The 14,205-nt window shown below is 39.6% G+C and overlaps 1 protein-coding gene across 1 annotated transcript; it reads right to left on the bottom strand.

The window, feature by feature from the left end:
* Nucleotides 1-11,014: 11,014 nt before the first annotated feature.
* LOC131233540 (probable myosin-binding protein 5) lies at nucleotides 11,015-13,652 on the bottom strand. The gene is made up of 2 exons (XM_058230297.1): nucleotides 12,517-13,652; nucleotides 11,015-12,184 (listed from the first exon to the last, which is right to left on the bottom strand). The coding sequence occupies exons 1-2, from the start codon at nucleotides 13,574-13,576 to the stop codon at nucleotides 11,457-11,459; spliced, it is 1,788 nt and encodes a 595-aa protein (XP_058086280.1). The 5' UTR covers nucleotides 13,577-13,652; the 3' UTR covers nucleotides 11,015-11,456.
* Nucleotides 13,653-14,205: the final 553 nt, after the last annotated feature.

Consider the following 14,205-nt stretch of genomic DNA (forward strand, 5'->3'; position numbering starts at 1 on the left):
TGCCTTTGTGAATTAGGTAATCTGCGGTTATGCTTATTAAAAGTTAAATGTACAAAAAAAAAATCCTCCTTGTAGGATCCTAAGATCGAAATCTAGCATATGGACGCTAAGAGCCAAGAATGGGGTACCTTGGAGGCTGTCGGCACCGGATTCGGCGATTGGGATTCCTGTGAATCCGATTTCCGGGTTTGGGGCGTGGCAACAAAGGATGTGAAGCATGCTTTAAAAAAAGGGCTGCTTTAGCACATGCCTGCGATCAAGATTTACTCAATTATCAAGATGTGGCCCTTCTAAGGATGAGGAATTGATTTAATAAATCAAATCCATCCGCCATCGGCACACATGGAGTCTTTCATCATTTTGGCTACTAACTACTTCACCAAGTGGGTAGAAGCAAGACCTATAAAAAGGAGTTGGAAATAAAAATTATTGAATTCATTGAAACTAACATCATGCATAGGTTCAGAATTTTAGACTCAATCACTATGGACCGAGATGCAGCATTTTCAGGAATGGAAGTGGAAGCTATGGCTGACAAATACGAAATCAAAATTCTACATTCAACACCGTATTATGCACAGGCTAATGGTCAGGTCGAGGCCAACAATAAAGTGATAAAGAATATCCTAAAGAAAATGATCGAAGAAAATTCTCGTCAATAGCATATAAAATTATCTAAGGTGCTTTGGGCATACTAGAATTCACCCTATACTAGAACTGGAATGATTCTGTTTGCATTAACATACGGACACTATGCAATGGTGCCTTTGGAGATTATTGTGTCATCATTGAGAGTCATGCATCTAGCTAAGTTAACTCCTCCAGAGTTCACAAAAGTCATGTCAGTCAATTTTGAAAGATTAAACGAAACTCAGATGAATGTCTTGAATTCAATCATCACCAACAAAGTTGTTGTTGCCCGGGTGTATAATATAAGGATCCAAGAAAAATTCTTTAGAGAAGGAGATAAGGTCTGGAAAGCGGTGCTACAGATAAGGCACACGAACCAAACTTCAGGTTAAAAATGGTCGCCTGCTTGGGATGGGCCCTACATGGTCATCCAAGTCCTTAAGGGTGAAACCTATCTCTTGCATAATATGAATGAAAAAGTTACAAAGGTTCCAATCAACGGACGATTCTTAAAAACCTATTATTGTTCCTTATGGGAGATAGTGCAAGAAATGAAGAGATCAATAAATGCCCTACCATAGATTACAGAATGGATGAAAAGAATTTTTATTATTACAAGAAGAGGGTCTTAAGTCATCATCCATTCGAAATTAGATAGAAAAGGGAAGTATGGACAAGAAATACAATCGGTCGATCGAGCAGTTCAACTATATACCGCCCTAATTCTCTCAAACTCCCTGAGAGCTGACTCCTTAACCTTCTTAGCCAACACCCACTTGCCGCTCCATGACGGATGCTTAGTCATGGATTGGTAAAGGAAGCCTATCACCACGTCAAGACTGCGGGTGAATGTTTTGACCTCAGTTTCGGCTTCCTTCTCGCGAGTATTACTTTCTTGCGACGAAGTCTAACAGAGTGCAATCTGATACTTGATGAGGGTTAGAAGCTCTTGAGATTTTGGTCGATCCCATCCAAGATATAAACATGCGGCCTCTAAGAGATCAACAACCAAATCATTACGCTAGGCTTTGAGCAATTGTAACATCACCCTGTCGAAATGATGCCAATGAACCCAATGCAATCGACCCTTTCAAGCAGCATTGTAGCGGGTCGAGAAAGTCTTAGATTCTGCATGAATGGTCGGCTGCTTCCTCAGTAATCAATGTATTGTTGCAATTCCAAGTCAGCCTTGGAATAAGCGTCTCCAAGACATTGTAATTTTATTAAAACATCAAAGATTTCTCGGAGAGGTTCATCAGTCTTAGACACTTCAGTGGCATCCCTAGTGAAGGGATAGACATTGTGAAGGAGATGAGATTTGGAGAAGTGTTTGATTCTCTTAGTGAGGATTTCCTTCAAAAGGGTCAGCAATTGCAAGTAAAATTTTGCATAAGCCATGGACTTTGAAGTCTGTAAATGAAACAGAAGCATATGTATAATGCAAATCTAGGGAGAAGTGATGTTTTTATAAACATTGTTGAGAGTAATTAATACATGTGTTGGATAAGGTGTGATGGTTATAATGACTGAGTCAAGCGGTGCAGCGTTGGTTCAGTTTCTAGAAGGTCGGGATGCGTGGCTGCAACAAATATGGGTTCCTTGAAAAATGACACATGAATCCTTATCCACATTGGTCTAGTCAGCAAATGGTTATAGTTGAAATGAGAAAAGAAACTAAGTATTGGGCGATCGAGCTTAGAGGAGGAAATCGATCAATCTCATCAAGTGAGAATTGTCAGCGACCCAATCAACCCAATTTCTTTGGATAACGAGATGACCATTCAACAAATCTGATAATCCAAATCCTTTTCTAATTCATTTGTATGATATGCATAGCCAAAGGTTCTGGCCGACTAGCTGAACATCCCGAATATCTGGAGTAACGGCTAATTGTAGTGATGATTCCATTATTCGATATTTTGGAATGTTGATTCAATAGAAATCATATTTTTCTACATTGAGGAATAACATGGATCATGGTGAACATCTGACCATCATAAAAATGAAATAAAAATAAAGTTTATTGAAAGGAAGTAGGCCATTAGCCGTAATACAAAACAGAAAAGGAAAGTAAAGTAAGAACGTAAAGCGTCCAAGTAGTGGAGGTGTTTAGCCATGTTTTACCTTTATTTCCTCAAACTCCTTGAGGAGATGCTACTTTTCAGTCTTGACATCCTCTTATTGTAGTTAGCCCTATATTCTATGAAGATGGGTAAGGAGTGTAGGATTTGGTCAACACAGTTGTCGTTTAAGGAAACCCTACCCTTGACATCCCTCTTCCTAGCAATGCTCACACACGACCGAGCTTGGTAGTCGGCAATTTAGGAATCAATGAAGGTAAAGAGATCCTTTGAAACGGCAGGATCTTTAGCTGCATGGGAATGTTCCTTCTCATTGATGTCTTCCAGAAGCTCAGCACGTTGTGCCTATAGCGCTCGGAGTAAGGTATGGTTGAATTGGTGAATCTAATTCCATCGTAGTCGATCGTTCCACACCTATTCATAAGCATCGCTCATGGGCAGAGAGTCTTCATATGGAGCAACTTGTTGTCTTAGGTGCTCAACAAGCTTTTTATACTCAAATATGAGTTAAAAATATCGATTTCTGAGATAGTACAAGTTCTCCAACACTTTCTTGATTTCTCCGAGTGTGGCTTCTGACTTAGCAACTATGGAGGCTTCTCTAAGGAAGAAGTTGGTATCAAACAGCAACGAGGATTGGTTAAAATCGACAAGGCCCCAATCAATTATCTCTTTCAGATAGATCTTGGCACTATTAAGGAAAGAGGGGGAATTTTAGTTGGAGGCCATGTCTACAGAGTAAAGGAAGTTTCATAGATTGCTTACGTTTTAGTGTAAGTCCAAAACGGGGTTCGATGTGGTTTAAATAGGCAATTATGGATCACATGTTTGATGCATCATGAGTAGTTATGGCATGCAAAGACACTTCGTGTTCCTGGAAAATAGACACGTATGGCCATCATGGCAATTATTTCAGTAGGTTACACATGACTCCTCATTCACTGCATGCCATGTCACTGGTTAATTATTCGGATTGTGAAAGAAGAAAAAACACTATGTAAAGACGATTGATGATAAAAGATGTCTCGACAGCCGATTCCATTAATCAACAAAAGAGATACAAGAAGCATAAAGAAAACTGCAACTTGAAGGTAGAAATTTATTGGAACGCAGCCTTCACATTTTTAATTCACTCCTTATTCGATAAAACGACCTTATATTTCATGATTGAATGTCAAACCTGACCGATTGCTTTTTTGAGCTTTAACAGATGCGGCCAGGTTCCTGACCGTTTTCCTTTTTTGGTCATGTTTTACACTCTCCTTTTCAAAATTTATCTCTAGTGTCATTAGTTGTTCTTCTAAAGCGGCAATTTGTACACTCATATCCTCCAACTTGGCCTCTGATTTCTTCAATTTCGCATGACTAGCCGACAGTTTCTCAGCAATGTCACTAGTTGTAGCTACTTAGGATTTTATTGTTACGTGCTTAAATTCGTGGCGCTCGATCATGGCATGGAGCTCGTAATTTTCTCTAATGAAATTCAAGAAATCCCTGAGTGCTGGCAACTTGGCTAAGAGGTTATGGTCTAAAAAAGAGAAAACTTGATATTGATCAATCAGCTTAGTAAGCTTAGCAACCATCTCGATCGATGCACTCTCCAATACGCCCGAGTGTACAAGGGTTTGGATTTCTTCCTTAGAGGGTTAGGTAATGCTAAATAGTTATAACAACTGTTAGAACATGAAAAGCATTCAGATGGTTGAGTTGAGGCTATAAATAGCAAAGGAATTCTGCCAAGCAAAGTATCTCATGCCAACCAAACTAAACCAAATCTATTTTTCAATTATCTTTTCCATTATCTATCATTTGTATTCCTTAGTGTAGCCCTTTTTATTTTTGTCAGTCAATTATATTTCGTAGTGTAATCATTTACTTTTACCTACTATTTACAATCCTTAGTATAATCCGTAGTACTAATCAAGTATTTGTTAATTTTGGCTGTAATTTGAATCTATGCTCATACATTGGATTCAATTCAAGCATCAATCAGAGCTCTCCATCTAGGAAAGGATTTCACAGTTGTTCTTCATAACCAATTATAAGAATTCATTTCGTATTGCTATTTTATTTATATCGAAAAATCTATTCATACGGAAGCTAGGCAAAAGTGTAACCCATTATTAGAGGATGAACTTTACCCTTTGACTATCATCCAATCATTTTAACATACTTTGCGAGTGGCTGAATTAATAACCGATTTTATTCGATCTCAGTCATGTAGTACGTATCTATCTGCCTATCCTGACGCTTGGGGTCGTAATTGTTTGATTTGAATTGAGCCACGCATTCAATTATGACATGCTCGCATTTGTCACGTGACTAAAACGCTAAATCCTCATTCATCACGTGATTGAAACTATAAATAGACCCATTATAGTACCTCATTAAAATGATATTTACATCTTGGTATCTTTTTAGTTAAGTTTTCGTTAAGCTACTTAACTTATTAAGTTATTGTCAAACAAGCACCTCCCGTTAGTTCTCTCTAATGTTTATTAGTTTAAAGAATAATTTTTCCCTAAAGTGACGAAAACCCCCACCAATTAATGAGGTTGCTTAATAAAAATTAAACGGCACTAGATGTTAATATGTGTTATTATAAAATAAAAAAACCTACAAAAGGCAAAATAATAATAATAATAATAATAAATCTTTGCAAGCCTATTACATACTAACAGGGACGTAGTTAGAGGTCGGTGTTATGTGGGACCCGCCATGATTTATCCACATGGTCCATCCATTTTTCCAGATCATTTCGGGAGATAAGCCCAAAATGAAGTCGATCAAAATCTCAGGTGGACCACGCCATAGGAAACGGTGGTGATTGAACGGCCTCTTAAAAACTTCTTATGGCCAACTTTAATGCCCACCGTAATGTTTATTTTCCATCCAACCTGTTGGTTAGGTCACACAGACCTGGATAAAGGATTAAAAAAACAAATATCAGCGTGATCCAAAACTTTTGTAGACCACGAGAAGTTTTTAATGGTGGGCGTTCATGATCATTACCACTGTTTCATGTGGTGTGGTCCACATGAGACTTGATCGACTTTAATTTTAAGCTCACGTCCTAAAATGATATGGAAAAAATGGATAGAAGGTGTGGATTAAACACATACATTCATAGTGAGTCCCACAGTGCACCGTATGCAATCCAACGTCCTAGATAAAGGCTCCACGTTAGAGAAAACTAACCGAAGGTATCTGGTTGACAATAACTAAATACCATATTAATGAGGCGATATTTTCTAAAATTCTTTTTTTATTCTTGTTTTCGTTATTGTTCGTATTTTTCTTCCATCATCTGGAATATATGTAGTTCTAAATAATCAGCTATACACGTTCTTTTGCAAAAATATAAAGTTTAAATGGAGTTTTGCTTGTAAGAACAAGTGATTCATGCATTACATTTTCCATCGGGGCTGTGGAATGGTATGGATCGGTAAAAAGGACATCAGGTGGGCCCACAAAGCAGTCGCGTATACAGCTAACACCCTGCAGTATCACACCTGAACTCATATACCCGCATTGTCCACCTGATGAGTGGAACCGTCTGGATCGATTTTGATGACAGCAAATCAATAATCGGCCCAGACCATTAAAAAAAAAAAAAAAAACCCATTTGAGGATGGACCTGACTCAAAAGAGTGGGGCCAGGACCCTACATGATGGTTTTGATCCTTTAACCGGACAAGAACTATCTGGAATGGTTCTGGGATGGACGTATGAATTTCCTGCGCAAGGAGGGTGGGGCCCATAGTTATGTTTCTGGGAAATCCACCCCGTCCATCCATTTTACCAGATCATTTTAAGACGTACGAATAAAAATGAGATGTATCCAACACACAAGTGGGCCACACAAGTTGGAAACAGTGGGAATTCAGTGAGCACCGTTGAAGCATTCTTATGGCCATAAAAGTTCTGTATCAGGCTATCCTTTTCGTGTTTTCACTTCATCCCATTGGGAATGACCTTTTAAATGGTTTGGATAGCATATAAACATCATGGTGGAGCCCAGGAAGGTTTTAACGGTAGGAATTATTTTTTCCAATTTTCCCTCTCGTATGACCCACTTGAGTTTTGCATCCAACTCATTTTTTTCTCGCACCTCCTAAAATAAGCTCGCAAAACGGATGGACAGAATGGATTTCTCACATACATTGCAGTGGGCCCCACACATTATCCTTGCGCAGGAACTTCCCCGGAAAGACTTTCGCAAGAAATCCGCGTCCGTCTGGCATCGTGAATGGCATTAACCAACACCATTGAATCGTGTAATCAGTGAATGGGCCGAAGTTCATAACACAGGCCCAACTGTTTGGATTCATGAATTGCTCAGGAAATCTGATTGGATGATATGAACAGTCCAATTGAAGGACTCGTGCCAGACACGTGTGTTGATCTTTAAATTCGTGGTCCAGATGTCGTTGGCGTAATTAAAAACGGTCAGTTTTGAGCCTGATCAGGAACATCATGACCCTGATCTGTTCATTAGACGGATTAAGAATTCTAGGGCTGGCCCAACCCATTCAAGGCTCATGGATGCTCAAACAGTAGTATAATCAAATTAGTAACGGTGGTATGATACCGTCCATGTAATCTAGGGGCCTGTTTGAGAGCTCATGGATTTAGAACCCTCTTGATTTTGTTTGGCACCATGGAATTAACTTTCATTCAAAAGTAGCTATGCATAGTATATTCATAGGGGTTTGAATTTAATTACTAAATTAATTTTAATATCTCTAATTAGTGAACCTATGTAATGCTTGACACAATGGTTGTAATAAGCCCACTGAAATATATACTTTGCCAGAAAACGATGAAATTCCAAGTCTCAGATGAGCCACACGCACAAAATCACGTCTGAGTAACTAACCAACAATTTTTAACCATTGATTTACATGAACAATGTTTGGGCAGTGTTGATCATCGTATTAAAGTAATTATAATGATGCAATTGATAATCTAATTATTTTGGAATATCATTAGTGGGCCATGTGTCCAATAGATTAATAGCCTAGTTACACACATGTTACGCATGCAACTCTAGGAAGGATTTTATAGTAATCTAAGCTTTCACGTAGGATTTCAAACTCCCTCTTTGAAGGGATTAGAAATTCCCTGAATTTAAAGCCCTATTTACTTTATGGTGCCAAATAACTAGGGGATTTGGAATCCCCCCAAATCCATGGTGCCTAACGACCCCAGGGATATCCATGGACCCAGAGTATTGAATTAACCCAATAGTTCAAGTGATACACTGAGTGAAAGATACCTCGTTTCAACACTGAGGTCTTGGCATCGATCCCTAGTGGGGGTGGCTAACAGCGAAGTGTGAACTGACAGTGGGCCTATACTAACAAGCTAATGGAAAAAGGAAAAAACAAATAAATAAAATAAGGTTTTCCTGGTTTTAGAAACGTTGAATGTAATATAGTTGTGCTCGAGTATTTTGGTTGGTGGTCATGACCAAATCTCATCCTATTGCATGTATGTACATCTGTAAATTCTTAAGACCAATTACAATTATACCATTACAAAAACATGATTTGACTCATAACCATACACCAATCGAAGTAGTTTGTCTACTAATGCATGGGTTTATTCTCAATATCGGTTGCAGTGGGCCTAAAATTATCATCATAGCTAGCGGCTATGGATAAATTTAGTCAAGCCCATCTAGACATTATGGGTCCGTGGCCTAATAAACTGGCTAGACACTGAAAAGTGACCCAGGTAACTCGTTTCTTTGCCTATGAGCATTGAAAATTCTCCTTTGGAGCAATAGGATTAGATGGGATCCTTGTTTATAGGGGTTAGTGAGTAGATTCAGCTGCGCATTCTGCCAAAATGATCATGACTGAGGATGCCCATTGATTCCTAGAATTAAAAGGCATGATGTACCTGTCTTGCATTAAAAATTAATAAGGTGGCATTTGTCTCAAAACCTGCAGTGTTAGACCTAAAGGTGTTCACCGTTTGGTGGAAGCTAAATGGGTAGGATGGACGGTGTTAATAATGAGAAATCAAATGACCATCTTGCCACAAAGGTATTGAGCCATTTGGACTTATATTGTTGGCATTCAACCAGCCCCACTTTGTGATAACCATTGGTGTCTTGTGATCTCGGCCTAAAGAAATGGATCACAATTATGCACTAGGTTTCACACTAGGATTGATGTTTAGGCCCATCATCCTAGATGATCTAGCCTACTGCCACATCAATTAGATAAATGTTTAGTATAACAAAATGTTTATCAATTCGTGCTTAAAGTTTAATGAGATTATCTTCCTAATGTGAGCTTTTGATCTTCATGTCATAGTTATGAACATCAGGTTAGCTACCTCCCAACTTGACAGCATTTCATCCCCTACTAACTCTTAACTTTCAAGACCGAAAGGAAGCACTTGAAATCATTGTTGGGTGAATGGATTTAAACTTGTCCTTAAGTGAAGACTAGCCTCCAAAACACAATAATACAAGCTTGGTTATCAAAGTTGCCAAGTACGATAGATGGAAGCGTATAAACAGGTTGAGTTTAAAATTACTAGATACTCCATTTCAAATTCTTTTCATAGGGAATACCCAAGAAAGAACACACGAATGACTTTCTGGCCGAAATAGAGAAAAAATTCACTAAATCCAATAAGGCAGAAATCATAACAATCATGGAAAACTTGTGAATTTGAAGTACAACAGCAATATAAATAACAGACAAGATAAAAGGTAAGGTAAATATCAATAAAAGTTTAGACCCTCAAAAATGTGATGCACATATAATTACAGCCTGGACAAAATGGTGATATAGATGTATCTATTATGACATTCAGAAAAAAGAAAACGACATGAGACATTCGTCTCAAAATCCAAAGAACCACAATAAACGCAACTTAAAAACCTCCCTGAAATCAAAACGTGATGTTGTCAAGTAGTAAAATTTTCCTTTAATCACTTTATTAATGAGGGAACAGTGGGAATCAGTTTTGAGCATTATGAAACATTGGACCTACAATCAGCCTGATAGATACCGTACAATAGGAATGCTTGGAAGATATGGTACCGACCCACAAAGGGTGACATATAAGGTGATGAGGTATCAGGCTCTACAGTAACACTAGTCAATTGAAAGTGACTACATGTACAATTTAGATTATATTGAGTGCCTTATCAGTGTGAAGTCCACCTCAAGTTTTGTTTTATAGCATGGTGATCATTGCGAAAGAGGGGAATGATACATGTGCTTGTGACTTCATCCATTGAAAACATATATTAATACCGACCACAAAGCCAAATGATTGGACATTGCAGTACAGTGTTCCTCTTAAATGATGATAATGATTTACATAAATCGAAAGCTTAAGTATATCCTTGTTAAAGAAATGAGAGGATTCAGAATCATCAGGTATCCGTAGAACTCCACTGATTAATGCATCATCTCTCGTATGTTGCTTAGAGTCAGCAGGACTATACAAACATTACAGGTGCATACACACTCCAATTAATTAATTAATGTTCAGTTGACAAATTGAGTTTGGGAGGATATATGTGATGTTTATTAATTATATTCATTGTGCATACAAAAGGTATATGAACAATATAGTTTGGCTTTTGTGGAAGCATAAGACATCTCTAAGTAGAGATGCTAGGATTGCTTGGAAGTTAGTGTGCAGGGTCACACCTAGCATGAAATTTTCATACCATGAGCCCATGCTATGAGAATCCATGTTATTGAGAGTGTTGATATATGTGATCACTCCTGGTCTCACTTGAATAAATGTAATGACGGTTGTCATGATCCCATATCACTAATTTTAATAGAATAAATTATATGGGATATTACTCAAAATCCATTATAGAAATATGGTAAAGATTTGAGCCCATATATATATATATATAGGAAATGGTTCTATGCGGTCGAGTTGTGTGGGCCCCACCGTGATGCGTGTCGAACATCAACACCGTGCATTTGATGGGTCCCTTTTAAAAAAGAGTGTATATATATATATAGAGGAAATGGTTCTATACGGTCGAGTTGTGTGGGCCCCACCGTGATGCGTGTCGAACATCAACACCGTGCATTTGATGGGTCCCTTTTAAAAAAGCGCAGCCCACATGATGAAAATCTCAAATCCCATGTGCTTGTGTGTGGATGGGCAGCGATCCACACCCACGCGGGTCTCCCAATGGATGTATCTCAATTTGCTTTCAGCAGCTGTTGATCATTCTCCCCATGAATTTCAATTCCTTCAGTCTTCTTAGAGAGACTCAGAATTTTACCATTGTGTCTTGCTGCGACATAGCACTCATCAATCATGGCTAGAAGATAGACATATCAGATACAATAAGAACTCTTATCGAATCCATGAATCTATCTACAACAGATGCAGGAGCTTTCAGTTGAGAAATCCACCTCCTCCCAAGGAGCATTACCATCCTCTTCGCCCCACAATGATTTCATTTTCAATCACACTCTACTTCTCTGAATCACCCAAACAGGACATTCCAAATGCTTGAATTCGAAGCGCCTATGATTAGTCCCATCATGAACACCACCATCTTTCAAATGATCTTTTCTTTCGTTCTTTTTTCTATTTTCTTTTTTCTTCTTCTCTTCTTCTTCTTCTCCTTTTTTTTTTTTGTGTGGGTCTCCAACATTCTCAAGTGATCTAAAATATACAGTCCAACAAAAATTCATCTAATATTATAGTCTGTCCTGTTCATGCAATGGGCAGCCCACCAGTTCAATCAAGAAAATGCTCATGTTTTGCATCATTCTCTTCCATGACTCCAAGGTTGATAGAGGAACGGGAATCGGATTTCTCACCAGATGATGATGAATTCAAGGAAGATCTCAGCTTCATGAGATCTTTATCAACCGGCACCTTATATCCATTCCTCCCGACACCTGCGTAATAAACGTCTTCATTGACCTGTCTTTTGTTTGCGGATTCAAATTGCAACGTTTGTCTGTATGCCTCTAGCCTCTCCTCTAAATTGTTTATCTTCTTCTCTCTTTTGATAAGGAGATCGCTCATGACTTGTAGTGCTTCTTGATCATATTCTGCCTGTTCTTCCATCATCCTCTGGTATTGCAAGGCCTCCATCCGGACGGCCGCTTTCTCCTCCTGCAGCCTTGTGATCATGGCCATTGCTTGATTCGCCGCAACCGCAGAAGCGCTCCTTTCTTGGTCAAGCTCGGTGGACAATGCAATCAATGACTTGCGGTCCAAACACACCTGCCTCTTCAAACGATGCAGCAAGCTCTTCCAGTTTACTTTGCCCATGCTGCCTACCTTCTCCACAACTGCTCTGTCTTTTCCGATCGACAGTCTCTTTCGGAGAACCGGTAGCCCAGGAGGAGTTTGTGAAGTACTGGAGTGGTCAGTTAATGGAAATCCATAAGGCTTATTTCCAGTGGCCATTGCATAGGCCTCATCCAGACCTATGGATTTAGCCCTTTCGATGTGACCTGTACAAAATCCAGCTCAACATGAATCAAGTGTTAAGGAAAAAATATATAAATTACCTATCTGTGAATCCCAAATGCACATTCAAATTGGATTCAAAAAATTCAAACTTGGAAAATCCTATTTCAATGTGTTTGGATTCCCACCTACATCTTCTGATGGTGGGAGATGGCACCTATCACTTCCTAGGCTCAAGAGAATTTCAAATTTGGGTTTGAAAATCCCATTTTGGCAAACATTGGATTCATGCCTTGACTTCCAGCATGCACTGTAAGCCATCCAAGGAACTCCCTTCTTTGATCATTAAAGCATTAATGGTGAATCAATAACTTACTCTGATTGTTTGGCTTGGATGGTCCTACAGCAGTTCCACTGGTGGAGTCAGAAGGATGAGATAAAAGATCTTTGTCCCAGGTAAGCTCTTCTAACCCATGCCCGAGACCAGAAATCTTCCTGTCTTTGACAGTGGAACCAGACCCATCTGTCGCCATGTCTCTATCTCGCGGTTCTATAAGAGACAATGGTTCTTCTCGGACATTAACCGATGCTTCAGATTCGGTCTTGCCATCAAGACCTTCACCAGATTTCTTTGATCCAGCACTTATCACCTCATCCTTGTCAATGTCGATCTCCGACGTCGCTATAACGGAACTCACATCTGTCACCGCAATCTCAGATTCAGTATCTGACATCAATCTGAGGTCCCTATAACCAACATTCGAAGACCCAGCATCGAAGCTGTGCCAATCCTTGCTTCCCTTTGAGGATCGGTGACCGCTATTTACAGCCCTGGATGGAATTGGAATTTCAGGGACCTCAGTCCCATCCGGCAATACAAGAGTCCGTAGAGGCTCACCACAACAAGAACACTGGCAAACGCCACCCCTCTTCTCCTCACCAGAGCGACAGCCCTTTCCCCTACCAATACGAAATTTCAAATGAATTCTACCCTTGGCATCAACCGAACACTCCAATGGCCCACCGCCCGAGATTCCCACCAAAGATCTGAAGATATCTGAGCTCGTTCTTCTCTCAGCAGCTGCATTGGTCATTAAAGAAGCAAGGCAATTGCGACACATCCGTCGGGCATCGGCCAGCCCCTGATGGGTGTGGCAATACGCGAGAGATGAGACATATTTCCCATGATCCATGCAAATCGATTTCTTGTAATAGGAATCAGAATTTCCACAAACAAGGACGTGATCGATCCTGGTGCAAAGCAAGCAAGGGATCTCCAATCCAACAAGGCAGGCGAATTCGGTGGCCACGAAGAAAAGCAGGCCGTCGAGGAAGAGGATGATGATCAGCACCCATTCGAGGAAGGCGTGAAGCAATGCTGCTGGGAATGGGCCAATTTTCTTCTGGATGATTTGGAGGACATTCTTGGAAGCCATGGATGATTATTAGAATTTACAAGAAACAGATAGGTACGATCAAAAGAGAGAGCTTGTAACTTCAAAGTGGGGAGAATTGGAGATGCAAAAGATCATGATCTTGATTGTTTTTTATTGGGAAGAGATGGAAAAGAAAAACCAACCTAGATCATGACCTATGCCTCTCTCTCTCTCTCCATCTCTGGCTGTGCAAATGTACAAAATTCAGGTAGTTTTTTCGTTGTCCTGTTTGGATGAGAGAGAGAGAGAGAGAGAGAGAGAGAGAGAGAGAGAGGTGTTTGGAGGACATTCCTTGACTACCGGGAAGGCTTGTCCGGAAATCCCTCCCTCACCTTAAAAATTCAAAACTCGAGTAGGATGATTGATCCCTTGCTAAATTCTTAAATGGTGGTGGCTCTCCGCCGCATGCGTGGTGCGATTGTTTTTGTGATCTGGCCGTTAATACTGTTGTGGATAAGGTATGTGCTGAAAATTACACCGATCTGGCTGTTGAAACCGTCTGATTTGGACCACTGGCTGTTTTATTTTTGTATGAACCTAACATTACTAATTGGATGGTTAAGATCATTTTATCAGTTTGATTTTTTGGGCTTTTCTGCGTCTACTGTCGGCACATGTTGGATGGTCTG

The sequence above is a fragment of the Magnolia sinica genome, chromosome 18 (assembly GCF_029962835.1).
Source record: "Magnolia sinica isolate HGM2019 chromosome 18, MsV1, whole genome shotgun sequence".
Lineage (NCBI taxonomy): Eukaryota > Viridiplantae > Streptophyta > Magnoliopsida > Magnoliales > Magnoliaceae > Magnolia > Magnolia sinica.

Excerpts from the sequence above, each read along its gene's own strand:
- LOC131233540 (XM_058230297.1), bottom strand. The coding sequence starts at position 13,576 with ATGGCTTCCAAGAATGTCCTCCAAATCATCCAGAAGAAAATTGGCCCA. Across the intron at positions 12,185-12,516 it reads ATCCAAGCCAAACAATCAGA|GTCACATCGAAAGGGCTAAA; the intron begins GTAAGTTATTGA and ends GATTTTGTACAG.